The sequence below is a fragment of the Cupressus sempervirens genome, chromosome 1 (assembly GCF_028749045.1).
Source record: "Cupressus sempervirens isolate cs-2001-9-10 chromosome 1, ASM2874904v1, whole genome shotgun sequence".
In the NCBI taxonomy this organism is placed as follows: domain Eukaryota; kingdom Viridiplantae; phylum Streptophyta; class Pinopsida; order Cupressales; family Cupressaceae; genus Cupressus; species Cupressus sempervirens.
In genome coordinates this window covers 47082573-47098645 of record NC_143118.1, presented here as the reverse complement: position 1 = coordinate 47098645, position 16073 = coordinate 47082573, and the positions used below count along the sequence as shown (strand labels likewise).

The window sequence follows — 16073 nt, the reverse complement described above, 5'->3', positions numbered from 1 at the left end:
ATGTGCTGAGAGAAGACTATGAAACAGTGGATGGAACGGAGTTGAATCTAGTGGATTGGGATGATCAACCAGGATCCTTCCTTGGAGGTCGTTACAAGAATAGTTGATTTGCACACCGAGTCGTGGTACAATGCGAAGTTAAGGAAATCACAAAGCCAAAGGGTATACCTTACTTATGAGAAGATGAAACCAAAAAAGGTCCAACGGAGTCGGTCGGACAGAAGGGTGAAGGAGGTAGCCAGCAGCAAGGAATAGTTAGAAGCAAGAAGAGAGGTTTGGAGGTTGAGAAAGGAAAAAAACATCAGGAACCTATTGGAAAGAGACAGAATGCAGTGCTATCAAGAGAGAGCATAATTGAGGCTAGAGACCAAAGGAATAATTCAAGTGGACAAGAGGAAAACGTCAAAGAGACAGAATTTGGATCGAGATTGGATGAGTTGGGGAAGGTTGCCATCAAGAAGAAACATTTGGGCACCCTTGCCTCCCTCAATGCTTTTATCGGATATGCAAAAGAATATGAGAAGGATCATGAGAAAACATTGCAAGCAATGAGCAACATGATGAATTCAGCTGAGCTCAAGATGAAACATACACCTTGCCCTCCCATGAAGGAAGTCAACGACAAGCTAGCCAAGTTCATTACTTTGGCTAAAAAGATGAAAGAATGGGATAGAACTATATTAGAAGATCATTTGATGTAAGCCCAAGTGGCAAATTCTCCTTCTTCTTGTGTAGGATAGGTGTCAGATTCTGATTGGCTACCATTTTGGTGTCTTCTCGTTGGTTGCCACTTTTCTTTTTTTTCATTGATCCATTGATGAGGTGGCATCTTCTCATTGACCAATGGGGTGGCAACCCTAATTAGGGTTTCTAGGATCCAATCTGGATCGTTGGTTTTACCTCTTTATCTCTATCGTTGGTTGTAAGTTTTGAGCCTCTATATAAGGCCATTTGCTCTCATTTGTAAAGGGTCGGAGAATATTGTTACTAAGATAATACCAAAATCGCTTCTCTTTATCATTGTTGTGACTTGCATGGTGATTAAGAACATTTGGTGTTATTGTATGGTTTCTACTTCCAATAGCTAATGCTAGATTTCCTTTAAAGTTGTTAAAGTAGATTTCATTTTGAGAAAATTGCTAAGTAAGAGTAGATGTATAGTTGCATGGTGATATTAGTGGATGTTTTATAGGGATCTATAACTAGGCCACTAGCATCCTAGCGGCTTGTTAGGAAGCCTTGTGTTGTAATCTAGTCACTTTCCCTTGAATCATTGCATCTATGGAGGTAAAGCCGTTGGTTAGCTTTCATCAAATTCGATCTCCATCCATTTGCTAATCTTTCCATTCATAGGAGTAGGAGTAAAGCAGTGAGTAGTTTAGTATTTGGAGCTTTGAGGAAGTAAAGAGAAGCATCATTGGTAAACACACCCCTACCATCACCACCATCAACATTATTTGACATTCATACAAAATCATCACCATCATCCCAAAACCCAAGTCATCCTTGAATGAACAACGTAAGGCCGCCTACATGATTACCAACAAATCACATTGATAACTGAGTTAGTGTCCACAGGTGTAAGGAACATTGGACTTTTTCTCATGTCTTCATGAATATTAACTTTTCAAGAGAGGAATTGAGTGTCTGACATTCCATGTCAAGTATTCAATTGCTATATGTTATGTAGCGGTACAAAACTGACATCAACAATCATCTCCTAGTAATCTGTAGGTGGTAATTATGCCAGGAATAGTTAAATAAGACTTTGGTTAGTTAATGTAATAAAAACATCATTCCGAAGGGGTGTTAGTTGTGTCATCAGTTGGTGATGGTTGGAGACTTAACCGACCATGTTGGTGACAGTTGGACTTGGTGGTTTATGGTGCTAGAAGCACTGTCTTTCAAGGACAGCCAAAGAACCAAACCCCTTGTTGATGTGAGGCTGGATGGCAGATCTTAAACTGAAACGAGGGCCAAAGAACTTAAACCTTAGATAAATGTACAAAGTGGAGATCTCCACCTCCGAACCTATGAAGAAAAAATACAAGTGAGAAGTCTTGGGAATTGAAAACCATCACCTTCATTGCCCCAAAATTGATAGTCAACTATCGTAAGTCACATAAAAGTTGCGAGACTATCATGTTGTCTCTACAAACCCTAAGGGCAAGAAGCAAAAAGAACATCATGATCAGCAAAAAGAAAAATAGAAATAAGGACTTGGAAGAGTAAGCAACCATCCCCATCCCAAGAGTGCTCCTAAGAAACCTATCATGTTCATCATTGTAAATCCCAAATACAACAGGGGACAAGAAGCAGCCTTGTTTAACACCAATGGTGCTCCTAATGAAATCAAACAATCCATCGAGGGTCCCAAGATGACCCAGAACTCTCTCATAAAGTCTCATGATAGTTGTGAGGAGGCTCAGATATACCAATGTCATGAGGCCTCTAAAACATGGCCACCTAGGGAATTGAATCAAAAGCATTGCAAAAATCCACAAGGCAATAATAAACCTTCAAGGAGCGATGTCAAGCCTCCAACAATTGTTGGAGAGTCAAAATGTGGTTTGTGATAGTCAAGTTTGAAACCCACCTGCCCTCTAGCACAAATGCCTCATTGTTCCAACTCCTTGGAAAGAATACTTTGTACAACTGTGGCATACAGATTGCAGAAAGTGTGGCCCACCATGATGGTCATGTAGTTATTAGGGTCTAAAGCCAAGCCTGACTTGTGAATCGAATGAATAACGTGGTGTGACCAAGATAGGGAGAACCCAATGTGAACAACATGGTGGAAGATGTCAAATAAGTAAGAGCACATAAAGAAAGTCCATGCTTAAAGAACTTCGCCTAGAAGCTCTCCTTGTCATCCGCTCTATTGCTATTTGAGGGTTCCTATAGCTTCCTTGATGTTCTTATAGCTACATTGATTAAGCAGAATCAATCACAAGAGACAAAGCACATCATACTACCTATACAGGTGAGATTAGTAGGCCACAAGGTGAGTGTACTATAGCTTCCGGATCAGTTTTGAGGCCTCTATAACATGTTTTCATTGTATTCAGGTTTTATGGCTTGCCGAAGAGCATAGTCGTTGGTGATAGGGACAGCAAGTTGATGAAGGGTGCTCAGCTTAATACCACAAACACATAACAAAAATACAGAAACAACAACAATTTGCGAGAACAAAATATGGGCTTCCTAATTATCTCCACAAATGTGAAATTACAAAATTCTGAAATACAATATCTAAACCCACATGGGCGCCTTCCTTGCGCCTTACAATAATCTACAAGATAGGGCAGCGAATTATCACCCAGAGTTGTCTTAGACAACCTACAGGCCTTCCTTATATAGGCATTTTCCACTACCCGGAAGGTTCTAGATACTAAGCCCTAACTCTTGAGGCCGACCAACCTCTTATTATATTATTTCATTACAATTTATTACAAATTACAGATTACATTTTCAGATGGCCCAACTTCTAGAGACCATAACTAACAAACCGTTGACCCGATTGACTATTATAACCCGTTTCGCAACAGCAGCTCCAATTCTACATCGGTTGAGCATCCATCAACCAAAGTTTGACCTCATTTCAAAGCCATTTAGGCCTTCATCACTGAGCCTAAAGTTTGGATAGCCATAATTCATATCAAAAATTTGCAATAACTTCACTAGAGATATGATATGGAAATGAAACTTGTCGAGCAAGCTCATATATCTAAGATGAAACTCCACACATGAAATTAGAGCAATCTGAGCTCACATGACCAACTTACAAAAATTAGCAAGCTTCCACAAATAGAAACTCTGCAGTGGTATAGCCCTTATAAAAAACACAAAACTGAAAATAGAAATATTTTTGGGTGATGCGAGATTGCCCTTACACCCAGGATGCTCCTACATCACAAGTTCATGAATCAATTCTAGCATGAGTGGTATAGGCTCAATGGCATCCAACACTAGTTACCACCCCGGACAGAGATAGTTAAGAAATGGGTCAAAGTATTCCTTCGAAATTATATATTGAGGCACGAAAAGGCATGGCTCTAAGTGGTTATATTTGTATGAATATTGCTACAACACAACCTACCACATGCCCATCCAAATGTCACCTTTCATGGTATTGTATAGGTATGATGTGCCTAGCTTCTAGATTTTCTTTTTGGCAACAGCAGAATTCCTAGTGCCAAGGAACTCTTACAAAATAGCTAGGACATCACGAGGGCCTTGAGAGAGAACATCCAGAAGCTCAATCAACAAAAGTAGTATGTCAACCAATGTTGGGTTGAGTGTTCATTTGAGGTGGGATATCTTATGTTGCAGCCCTACAGACAATACACTCTTAGGAAGAGCAGGCTCAGAAACTTAAGCCACATTATTATGGACCATCCAAGGTCATAAGGTGCATTGGTGAGGTGGCTTACGAGTTGGAGTTACCAACTGATAGCCCAGTACATACCATTTTCCATGTCTTTCGCCTCAAGAATGCAATTGGGCACAATGTAATAACTTCTACAGTGCTTCCAAGTTCCACCCCTTGATGAGGAGGGAAAACTGATTTTAGTCTCTAACACTACTGTTGATACCTGAGAGAGAAGATTGAGGGATGTCAGGGATATCGTGTTAAGTGGAAGGGTCTTCCTATAGAGGATGCAATGTGGTAGAGTGACCAAATTCTACAATACCCATGGTTGAGGTTGCTTGAGGACAAGCAATCTCGAGGACAGATTGTAAAGCCCCCTCCTTAGTGAATTCAATTGTCAGTAGAAGTTGGCCTATTATGTGGGTTCCTGTAGGTTATCCGAGTGGATGGGCTCCCATCCAAGGTTTGTGGAGTCACGCAAGGGCTTTGTAAATTGTTTTGGATAGTCTCCTAAATTTTAGGAGAGATTAGCACTATTTAAGGATTGACAGGGAGTTGACCAAAACATATCAGAGAACCACTAGGATCAGTCTAGAGGCTCTGGTCACAGTTCCTATTGTTTAGGAAGGATCCCTATTGTTTAGGATGGATCCCTATTTTTTAGGGGGCGGCTGTTAGTTAACCTACAGCAGTCAAACATCATCCATGAACTAGTGTCAGAAGACAAAATTCAGTTTGGAGTGCAGATGGTGAATTTATTAAAACAAGTTGGAAATATTGAAGTATTTATTTTATTTTACTATAAATAAGTCATAAGCAGTGACTTAGGAAAAATAATAAAGTAATAATAAAATAACCCCCTTGTAACATTTCCCAGGCAAATAAAATGTAAGTTATAACTAAAGGGTGATTTTTTAATTCTCATGTAGAATTAACCATCAAGACTTGATTTTATAAGAGAATGGATTAATTTTTATAAAGTTCAATAAAAAATCATGAGGAAACCCTAGAAGAGTTTGCACTTTCTTGAAGGGAAAAGAATAATGAAATAAAATATCAATTTGGGAGCCTTTTGCCATAGTCAGGCTATTATTTTCATATCAGCATATTGTAGTTTGAGCTCTGTGAAGGGTTTTAGCAGCAATCAGGCTTCCAAGAACATAATCTCTTGGAGGACTCCAGAGTTGGATGAGAACCCAGCTCTCCTAGAGACAAGATTCAGCATTGATTAATTGGGCTTCGGTTTGGCATCAATTTTAGAGAAGTATTTCTTTGTATCAGACTGGTTTGGGCAGAATTTTCATTTCAGATCGCAGATTGGCAGATGAGATAGAGTTTATAATCATTTATTGGACATGTAGAGCCAGTTGTACAACCCAAGCATGAGCCACATCCCTCCTGTAGCTGGATGTGGGTTTCAGCAAGCAGTGAACAGCTAAAATTTGGATTCTCAGATCAGCATCAGGGCAGGGTAGCATCTCAGATCAGAGCCAAGACAGCATCTAAACTACAGCCAGGTGTTGAGAACCCTAGCCGTACCATTCCCAGCCTGGAGACAGCAGTTGGCAGCTTGCAAGACAAACAAATTATCTATGATTTTCTGCACAGATCTAATTTAGATCATTGCCTTGTACAATCTGAAAGTGATCATTTGAATTTAAAAATTCTGATTTATTTCCTTGTTTACTGCAAGCACTTCTTGTAGTTTCCTTTTTCAGTAATTTATTTATTTTCAACATTCTTTTAATCAAAAAACTGAAAAATTATAAAACTACAAAAAAATCAGAAAGAGACCAAAAAATCAGAATCTAGCCGCAAATCAGAATTTGCAATTTTTCCACTGCAGAGGTGACCATTGCATTGTTTTTGCAAAACTATTATTTTTATTTTATGACTAATACTCAAACCAGTTTACATAGCTTCTTACAGTAGAAAATATTCATCAAATATCAAACAACAAATAAAACATCCCAAAAAGTTGAACTTGCATTCCAGTGGATGAACTTAAAAAACATATATTTAATATATTTTGATAATAAAATTTATACTAAACAGATTATGCTTATACCTGTGATATAGGTCGTGGTTCATATACAGAAGAATAACCTTTGGACTGCTTAACCTTGAAATGAACAGTATCTTGTGATAGCAAGACATGAGCACAGTAGCTTTCCAAAGGGTCAGTTTTACCGTAGATAATCTGAATTTAAATCAAACCACAAAAGTTAAACCCATGATCAGATATGCAGGTTTGATTAGTAAAGATATTGAGAAAATCGGCTCACCTCTGCTAATCCTTCAGCATTGACTATTCGTTCGTTCTCCAAGATTTCTTCCCATGCACACCTTAGAAGTGAAGGGTCCTGCACCAACTACTGATTAGAAAAAAGATACCACCACTTTGAACTCTTCAATTGAAACACAAGGAAGCATTAGTCCAGACATACCAAAAGATAATTGGCCCTGTGAAGAAAATCAGTGATATCTGCAGGCTCAAAGTCTTTGGTGCCTGGAATGATATATGTAATCTGATGTGGCTTTATTGAATAAGTTACTCCATTCTGTTATATGAGCAAACACCTTAGAAATCAACTAAAGCCAACATGAAAAATTTACTGCATTTAGCCATCTACAGATTAGGAAAATTATGTTCATCACAATGAAGAGAACCAAATACCCAAGCTCCAATTGCATGAAAACAAAGCACACAAAAAATAAAAATAGACACAAAAGTTCATATTTTTAAGACCTGATCAGAAACCATCCAATTCCTCTTCCCATCTGGCATTTGTGCAACTGCCAAAAGTGTCTTGTTAGAATCCTTCTGAACCTCCAATAAAATTCCTTTCTCTAAATCGTGTTTAGTGATCTTTGTATTGAGTAAAACGGAAACCTCTTCTTTGCTAGACAATACATTCCTACGGAAGAATTAAAATAGTTGTAACCATCAGTATACAGAATACATTAGGAACAAATCATCATGAACTTCAATCAACTGTCACAAAATGAAAATACTGTACTTGAAGTTGAAAATTGAAACATTAGATTGAAATGAAAATAAAAAATTGAAATACAACACCTATTTCAGGTTCACATTTTTTAAGAAAAGAATAAATTAACACTTGAAACTCGAAAAACCCAGAGAACTGAAACTACCACCTTTCTCAGCAGAAAATACTTGTTTTCTGATCTTGACAAGTATTTACAGTACTACCGTTCAACTATCATATATATTTGTTTGTTTAATGTTTCACACAGATTTGAGAATAACAAAGACCATAGGCATGGGAAAAACGATTATACATCAAAAATGACTTCCAGAAATAACCAATCTGATCTTTGTTTAGCAGTAATAGACTTTTCCAGATTATTAAATTATTTCAAAATTCAGGTAATAATCATGGTTAGCATTTTCAAGTGCTAACATTGTTCTACAGAGTCTACAAAGATATCAGCAACTAATACAGACTAAAAAATACAGTAACAAAATACTAGACTTGATAGCAGATTCTTGCTCCTTTGCTGACAGATTGATGAAACCTTACTCAACAGACCAGCTCAATGTATCAACGAAGATTTTGTTCAACAGTCCATCTATATTTTGAAGCTCTGTTGAAAAAAGGCTATGACTGATAAAGCACACAAAAAATGACTGATAATTACACCTAAGAGAGAAGAACCACTGGCGCTGATGCAGTGCTGAAAGTTGCCCACTCACTAAGTATGAGCCAGCTTTGGTATAAACTAAAGTTTGGACCTTCCCCAAGCTGTGACAAACAATAACATTTGCACATTAATGGATTCGAGCTCTCCTTGAAATATTAAATTGTGCCATAACCGGAATCAATCATCCCCGATAGGCTCGTGACTTGTATTTTTTATGCCAAATACAAAATGAAAGTGTTGATGTCAGTTTTGTACCACTACATAACATATAGCGATTGAATACTTGACATGGAATGTCGAACACTTAATCCCTCTCTTGAAAAGTTAATACTCATGAAGACATGAGAAAAACTCCAATGTTCCTTACATCTGTGGATACTAACTCAACTATATCGATGTGATTTGCTGGTAATCATGTAGGCGGCCTTACGTTGGTCACTCAAGGATGACTTGGGTTTTTGGATGATGGTGATGATGATGGGTTTGTAAAATATATGAGTGTCAGATAATGTTGATGGTGGTGATGGTGGGGGTGTGTCATCCAATGATGCTTCTCCTAACATCCTTCTTGAAAGCTCCAAATACTAAACTACTCACTGCCCTACTCCTACTCCTATGAATGGAAAGATTAGCAAATGGACAGGGATCGAATCTAATGAAAGCTAACCAGCGGCTCTATCTCCATAGATGCAATGATTCAAGGGAAAATGACGAGATTACCACACAAGGCTTCCTAACAAGCCGCAAGGATGCTAGTGGCCTAGTTTATAGATCCCTATCAAACATCCACTCATATCACCATGCAACTATCCATCTACTCTTACTCTTGCTTAGCAACTTTCTCAAAATGAAATCTACTTTAACAACTTCAAGGAAATCTAACTTTAACTATTTGGAAGTAGAAACCATGCAATAACACCAAATGTTTTTAATCACCATGCAAGTCAAAACAATGATAAAGATAAACAATTTTGGTATTATCTTAGCAACAATTTTCTTCAACCCTTAATAAATGAGAACAAATGGCTTTATATAGAGGCCAAAATTACAACCAACAATAGAGATTAAGAGGCAAAACCAACAATCCAAATTGGATCCTAGAAACTCTAATTAGAGTTGCCACCCCATCGGCAAATGAGAAGACGCCACCTCATCAATGGACCAATGAAAAAAAGGAAAAGTGGCAACCAATGAGAAGGCACCAAAATGGTAACCAATCAGGATCAGACACCTATCCTACCCAAGAAGGAGAATTTGCCACTTGGGCTTACATCAAATGATCTTCTAATATAGTTCCACCCCTTTCTTTCATCTTTTTAGCCAAAGTAATGAACTTGGCTAGCTTGTCATTGACTTCCTTCATTGGAGGGCAAAGTGTATGTTTCATCTTGAGCTCAACTGAATTCATCATGTTGCTAGTTGCTTGCAGTGTTTTCTCATAATCCTTCTCATATTCCTTCGCGTATCCGATAAAGGCATTGAGGGAGGCAAGGGTACCCAAATGTTTCTTCTTGATGGCAACCTTCCCCAACTCATCCAATCTTGATCCAAATTCTATCTCATTGACGTTCTCCTCTTTGATATCTTCAAATCAAATGCAGCCCCAACATCACTCATCATGGTCGAGATGGAAATGTCAACACTTGGGCTGTGCTATGCAATCTCGTTTTGTACCTCTTCAAGTATTCTCAATCTGTAAGTCAAGGCAACAAACCAAGACACCACTGTACTCAATCCTCCTTCATCTATCAACTTAGCTCTTTTCAAATATTTCTCCGGTAGCTCAATGAATGCCTATAACTTGGGAAAGGCCAAGCCTTTGACTGGAAGGAAATCCTTCCACTCCCCTTCAAATGTTCTGAATTTGTCTCTGATAGCCAGCAATGACCTAAACATCGAGATAAAGGAAGGCAAGAAATTTCGCCCATCTTGGATTGTATCGTGGATTCAATCCTTGATCTCATGTAATTGGGTCGATATCTCTTTTTTGATACTCCCGCTATCTTGTGGAAGGGCTGCCTAATGCAACTATTGGATAGGCTGGCAATCTTTCCAATATTTGTTCATGGCTTCCAACTTTACAATCTTTTTGTTTGCCTTACTCAACCTTTCTCTGATTGAAACCATGCCTTCCTAGATCTCCTCACATTCCATGTCATATGTGATTCTTCCCAAGTTATGCTCTACTATCTCATATTCCTGAGCTACAATCTCATCCAATGCCTTGCCAACCGTTGGTATAGCACTCTGAACTTTTCGGTGACCATCATTGTCGCTCCTGATTACCTTTGCCACCGTTTTTGTAATTTGTTTCTGGTTCTTGCTATCACCCTTTTCCATTAATCTTTGGACATCTTCAATGGTTCGAGCAATCACTACCTCACCTCTTGGCATAAGCATTTGCCTTAACCATAGTGGTGCAGTGCATCTCCCCAAATCTGAATTTGGTTCGACTAGCAAAGCATCACCAACGGCCTCGGGCACCTGGCTTATTTCCTTAATATCAATTGGCCTATCCTCTTCTTCACTAGTGACTATCATATCCTCTCCACGTTGGTTATTTGAGAGAGGAGAGTACTTGGTGCTATCACTATAACCGCTTGATTCTGAATCAGAGCTCACCTTTACCGCGATCCCTTGTCTACTTGTATTATCTTCTTGGCTTCTAGCCTCAATTATGCTCTCCCTTGACGGTGCTACATTTTTTTCCTTTGTTGGAGGTTTCTAATGTTCCTTACTTTTCTCAACCTCCAAACTCCTCTTCTTACTCTTAACTGTTCTTTGTTGTTGGCTACTGCCTCCACCTTTCTGTATGACTAACTCTGCTGGACTTTCCTTTGGTTCCATTTTCTCATAAGTAAGGCATATCTTCTGACTTTGTAATTGCCTCAACTTCTCATTATACCACGACTTGGTGTGCATATACACTGTCCTTGTAATTGCCTCCAAGGAAGGATCCTGATGATCATCCCAATCCACTCGACTCAACTTCGTTCTATCCACTGTACCATAATCCTCTCTTAGCACATTTTCATCATCTTCTAGTTGATTGGGAATATCAAGACTTCTCCATCTAATTGCCCTCATCATGTTCACTGACAATCTTGAGAAAGCTAGCTTTCTCACATGAAAGTCATCTTGGGCATTGGCCCAAAAATCTTCTATAGTAGGAACATGTTTAAATATATTTCCGTGAGATGCCCTCATAAGACCATCAGGATCAAATCCTTGCCTTGCTCTATACCATCCTAGATGATACCATTCTAATTCTTTCTCCACAACTGCAAAGGCGACAGGATTGGGGCAACTATCATTGTCAATTCCAAATGAGAAGGTAATCCCTGTCTCACCTTCAAGTTTCATCATTTTGTCATAATGCTCAAGTTGCCTAGCCAACTCCATCAAAACTACCTTGTCGGGTGGGTACCTTGGAAGTCTCTTGGGACAAACTATACTTCCTGCTACTCTAATGTATGTGAATTGCAGAAATTGAATGAACCAACTCCCATACTTCTTAACTTTTGCTTCCGCTTCTGATGAGAGCCTCTTAGCAGGTGTCCCTTGTAACATCCTTAATGTCTTCATGGCAATGGCATCATAAAACATTTTATAATCCTTGGTGTTGTGCAGATGAAGCTGTGGATAGCAGTCATGCACCAAGCATTGCCCCGGCCCATTGCCAATTACTCCTAAAACCTTAAGTCTAGGATTTTCATATAATCTCGCAATCAGATAGAAAAGATAGGACCCCATATAGAATTGCCTTTTGATTTTGCACGGTCCTAAGTTGCAATTCTAAATTTTCGCTTATAATCCTAGCACAATCAAATCTTCTCTTTCCATTTTCAATTTCATCAATAAAGTACATCTAATTTTTGAATTGCATACCTTGAGCTAAGCCCATGATTTGGCTGAGAAGCACAATGAGATCGTCATACTCTGATTTGAAATCCGACTTAGTGAGCTTTGATGACCTGGTAACTCCCTTCTTGCCTTCGTGTAACCAATTCTACTTTAGATGAATGAAGTAAGCCTCCTGATTATCTTGAGATAACTTAGCCGCTTGATCCATCATTACCACTGTCATGCTTTTATACTAGGGAATACTAAATGCTTCTTCGACCACTTATCCGCTAATGCTGGCCAACACTCTCTTCCCTTCATCAAAAATGGTGGACTTGGCAACAATATCAGATCAGAATGCACACTCCATTACTAATTACGGATAAGGCAAGGTAGGAGGAAAAGCTGCCACATGTATAATTCCGCTTGTAGATCTTCTTTGCCATGGGGGTTGTCCTTCCTTCAATCTGTCCTTTAACTATATTATATTCACTGGACCGATATTGGTATCACTTATTTGCCTCAATTTCGAGAACAAGGTGGTCTTAAGCATTATGCCTTTCTTGTCTTTTGTGGTATTTGTTCCCTTTGCATTCTTGCTTGCACTAACATCTACCATCTTAAACACTTATTTTTGCCCCTTCGTTTTAAATGATATGGACTACACATATCAATCTCCAACTTTCTTTCTATCAATGGAATCTAACTTATTTCTCCTCACCAAGTCCTATCTTTACACTTATCAATCTCCAACGTTCAACCTAGGGGTGGGACTACCACTTATTTCTGCCTCTTCGTTACCTTAGGATGGACTACACTTATATCTCCCAACTTCATCTTAGGGTGGTCTAGCTTATTTCTGTCTCGCCAAGTGTCCTATCATGAAATCTACACTTATCGCTCCAAACGTTGACCTATCAATGGAATGATGAAGTGGTGGATGATGAAGGCAAGAAGAATATAAGATAAACAAACCAAGCAAGAACAAGGAATAGAATCTGCCTTTAAACTAATCTTCTCTAAAGTGAATAGAATCTGCCTTTAAACCAATCTTTTCTAAAATGAATAGAATTTTACCTTAAATCTGCCTTTACCAACAACCGGGCCCTCTTCAAATTCGGATCAAATTTCGAAAATTTCAAGCCTCCTTGCAAATAATGATGCCCTAGCAAAAATCAGAATTTTGACCTCCTTGAAATTGCCCACATTTGCCAAAATCAAACCCTTGGATCACATGGCCTCCTCACCACCAAAATTGCCCAAATCTGGAAGTTGAAATCGCAGCCTTTGGAAAGAAAATCAGACCTCATCAAAATCGTCCAAGCAAGAAAAATTCAGATCTGCCCTCAACCGCCTGAGGGAGAAATTCACCCAAGATGGAAAAAGAAAAATGCCACCAAGCAAGGAAAAATCTACCCAAAAAAATTGCTCAACTCTGCGAGCTGCCCTTCTAGAGAAAAATCGCTCAACACATGAGGAGGAGGAAGATGGAATGAGGAGATGAGAGAGGGGGGAGCCCCTCGTATACCAAAATTTCCATGTCTCTCCAAGCTGGCCGACTTGCCCTAGAGGAAAACAAAATTAAATTAGTGCCTTCATTAATGGCCCAGATTTAAATGCCATGCTAAAATTACTTAACTCAAAGTGAAATTAGCCTGTTTAATTGTCGGTTGTGATCAAAAATTGCAAAAATAAAACAAGGAAAACCTAGGAGATACCAAAATTTTCATTTAGCAACGTCTTGGCAATTGAAATATCATTAAAACTGAATTTAGCAAGCTAAAATTGATTTTCAATTTTAATTTACCAAATTCTTTTCAACATTTAAAAATCTCCTAAGCAATACTTCAACCAATTTAATGAAATTTTGCAATTTAATCCACTTTCAATTTTGTAATACAATTTTAATTTTTTAACCAAAATAAATCCTTTCTCTAGCATTCAAAATCATTTTTCCAATTTCAAAATTTCTCTCTTCACCAAAAAAAAAAAAATCAAGATTTTCCAAAACAATTAAATCTAAAAAAATTCATTTTGAAAATGCTCAAGCTTATACAATTATATCAAATTTCCAAAGTCCGTCTGAGTCCAAAAATTTGCAAATTTATCCTGCTGAATATTGTTATAACCATAGATGTGAGTATCGCCGATTAATCAGCGATACGAGATAAAATCGCGATTTTTTGGGGCCGGCGATTTAGTCGCCCCAAAAATCGCGATTTTTTTTTGCAGATTTTTTCCAAAAAATCGCAGATTAATCGCCTAAAAAATCGCCTAAAAATCGCGATTTTTTTGCAAAAAATCGCTCGCGCCCGGCAGTCACATAAAGTGACGAAAAAACACGTTTTTTTCATTATGTTTTTACATTGCTTAGGGTGTTTTGGAGAGGAGAGGATAGAGAAGGAGTTCTTGGCAAGAAATAGGCAGAATCAAGTGCATTTGGAGGCCTTTTGATTCGATTTCTTCGTTACTAGGTAAGTGATTTGAATCTTTGTTTTTTGTTTTTGCAAGAGATTGTATTTTTTTTTCTTGCATGTAAATGGATAAAAATACATTCCTAATTAGTTAGGAATGCATTTGATGAATGTAAGCAAGATTAAATGCATTCATTTGCATTTTTTTCCATTCTAGATCGAATTCATGCTAAAAATTTGCCCTTTCTAAAAAAATTTGAAACCCTAGCAGCTAGTTTGTTTGAATGTTATTTGGATTTCAATTTATTGGTGTTGTTATTGGAATGTTGCTTGAATTCTTTGTTTAACTGTTAATTTTGATCTTGTTATAATTTATTTATAGTTTTTTTTAAAAATTTGTATGTGTAGGCAGCCCGCAGCAGTTTTAAATGGCAAACAAATGGCCATTGACTCCATGCCCCTCAGGCTACATTGGCACCAGGCCAAAGAATGCGAGAGATCAAGCATGGAAATATGCCTATGAAGCACCTGATGAACCAACCAAAGTGATTTGCATTCGATGTGAAAAAGTAATATCCGGGGGCATTTACCGGTTCAAATATCACATCGCAGGGATCTCAAAACATGATACAAATCCTTGTGAGAATACAACAGAAGAAATAAAAAGGTTTGCAAATGCCTTGCTCGCAGCTGGAGAGCAAAAAAAATTGCAAAGAGAGCGGAATAAATTGCATGTCAGGGCAGCCATAGCAGAGACCCAGGGCAGTTTCGTTGATGTTCAGGAGGAGGAGGCAGCCATTGAGAGCATGGCTGGCTCTTATCGTGGGCCGCGTGTCCGCAAACAGGGTGTTTTTTCTTTCACGAGTTCCACTCCCACTCCCACTCCTACACCTCCTAGCACTTCCGCACCATCAGGATCAGCAGGTGCTTCTGGGATAGGGAGCTATTTTGTGACGAGGCACACACCTGGTGCACAACCTTCATTAGAGGCCACTAGATGGAATAAGGAGGTCCATGACCAGTTGGACAATGCACTAGCAGATTTCTGGGTTTTCAACAACCTTCCTATTAGTGTTGTTGACAGTCCCTATTGGGAGGCTTTGGCCACAGGGTTGACAGTTGCAGGAAAGGGGTACAAGTCCCCTTCTCGTTTTGTGTTGGGTGGCAGGTAAGCGAATAATTTTATTACACTCGATTTCCTTTTAATTTTTAACTTTTTACTTAGTTCTAAATTTTAATTAATTTATCTAGAAATTAGAATGTTGATTACTAAAGTCTAAATCAATTTTAAATTACTAAGAATCTAAGACATAACTAAATTTTGTTTTTGTAGGCTTATTGGAAATGCTGTTGAGAGGGCCAAAGCATTTGTTGAGGAACAGAAACAAGAATGGACAAAATTTGGTTGCACCATTCTTTCTGACGGGTGGACGGATGGGAAGAGCAGGACCATAATTAATTTTTTGGCCTGCTGTAATGATAATGTGGTGTTCCTGAAATCAATCAATGCCTCCAACAAGGTAAAAAATGCTCAGACATTAGCATTGATGTTGGAGAATATGGTCTTAGAGATTGGCATTGAAAATGTGGTGCAAATCATCACAGACAATGCTGCTGCATATGTATCAGCAGGTAAACCGTAATTTTATGTTGCATGTGCATTGTGAATTTCACAACAAGATTTTTTAATAGTTTGATATATTTGAAAAGTTGGAAACTAATTAGTATTTGCTTTTACAATTGGCAGAAAAACTCCTACAGCAGAGGCACCCCACTCT

At 38.3% G+C, this 16073-nt stretch overlaps 2 protein-coding genes across 5 annotated transcripts in view; one reads left to right on the top strand and one right to left on the bottom strand.

Annotated features, from left to right (window-relative positions):
* Positions 1-16073, bottom strand: part of EMB2730 (Ribonuclease II/R family protein) — a 121199-nt gene that overhangs the window by 63768 nt on the left and 41358 nt on the right. For 3 of the 4 annotated variants that reach the window (XR_016361379.1, XR_016361378.1, XM_089816308.1), the window contains exons 2-5: positions 7122-7290; positions 6820-6933; positions 6658-6735; positions 6441-6572 (exon numbers count right to left, since the gene is read on the bottom strand). Coding sequence is in view for 1 of the 4 variants with exons in the window: in XM_089816308.1 (XP_089672434.1) it covers positions 6441-6572; positions 6658-6735; positions 6820-6933; positions 7122-7290 (493 nt within the window). In the remaining 3 variants the exon portion in view is untranslated. The remainder of the gene's footprint in view (positions 1-6440; positions 6573-6657; positions 6736-6819; positions 6934-7121; positions 7291-16073) is intronic. The other variant, XR_016361381.1, reaches the window with a different exon arrangement.
* Positions 14641-15958, top strand: LOC149576107 (uncharacterized). Its single transcript, XM_089794454.1, has 2 exons — positions 14641-15463; positions 15629-15958. Exons 1-2 carry the CDS (start codon positions 14724-14726, stop codon positions 15936-15938), a joined length of 1050 nt encoding a protein of 349 aa, XP_089650580.1. The 5' UTR covers positions 14641-14723; the 3' UTR covers positions 15939-15958.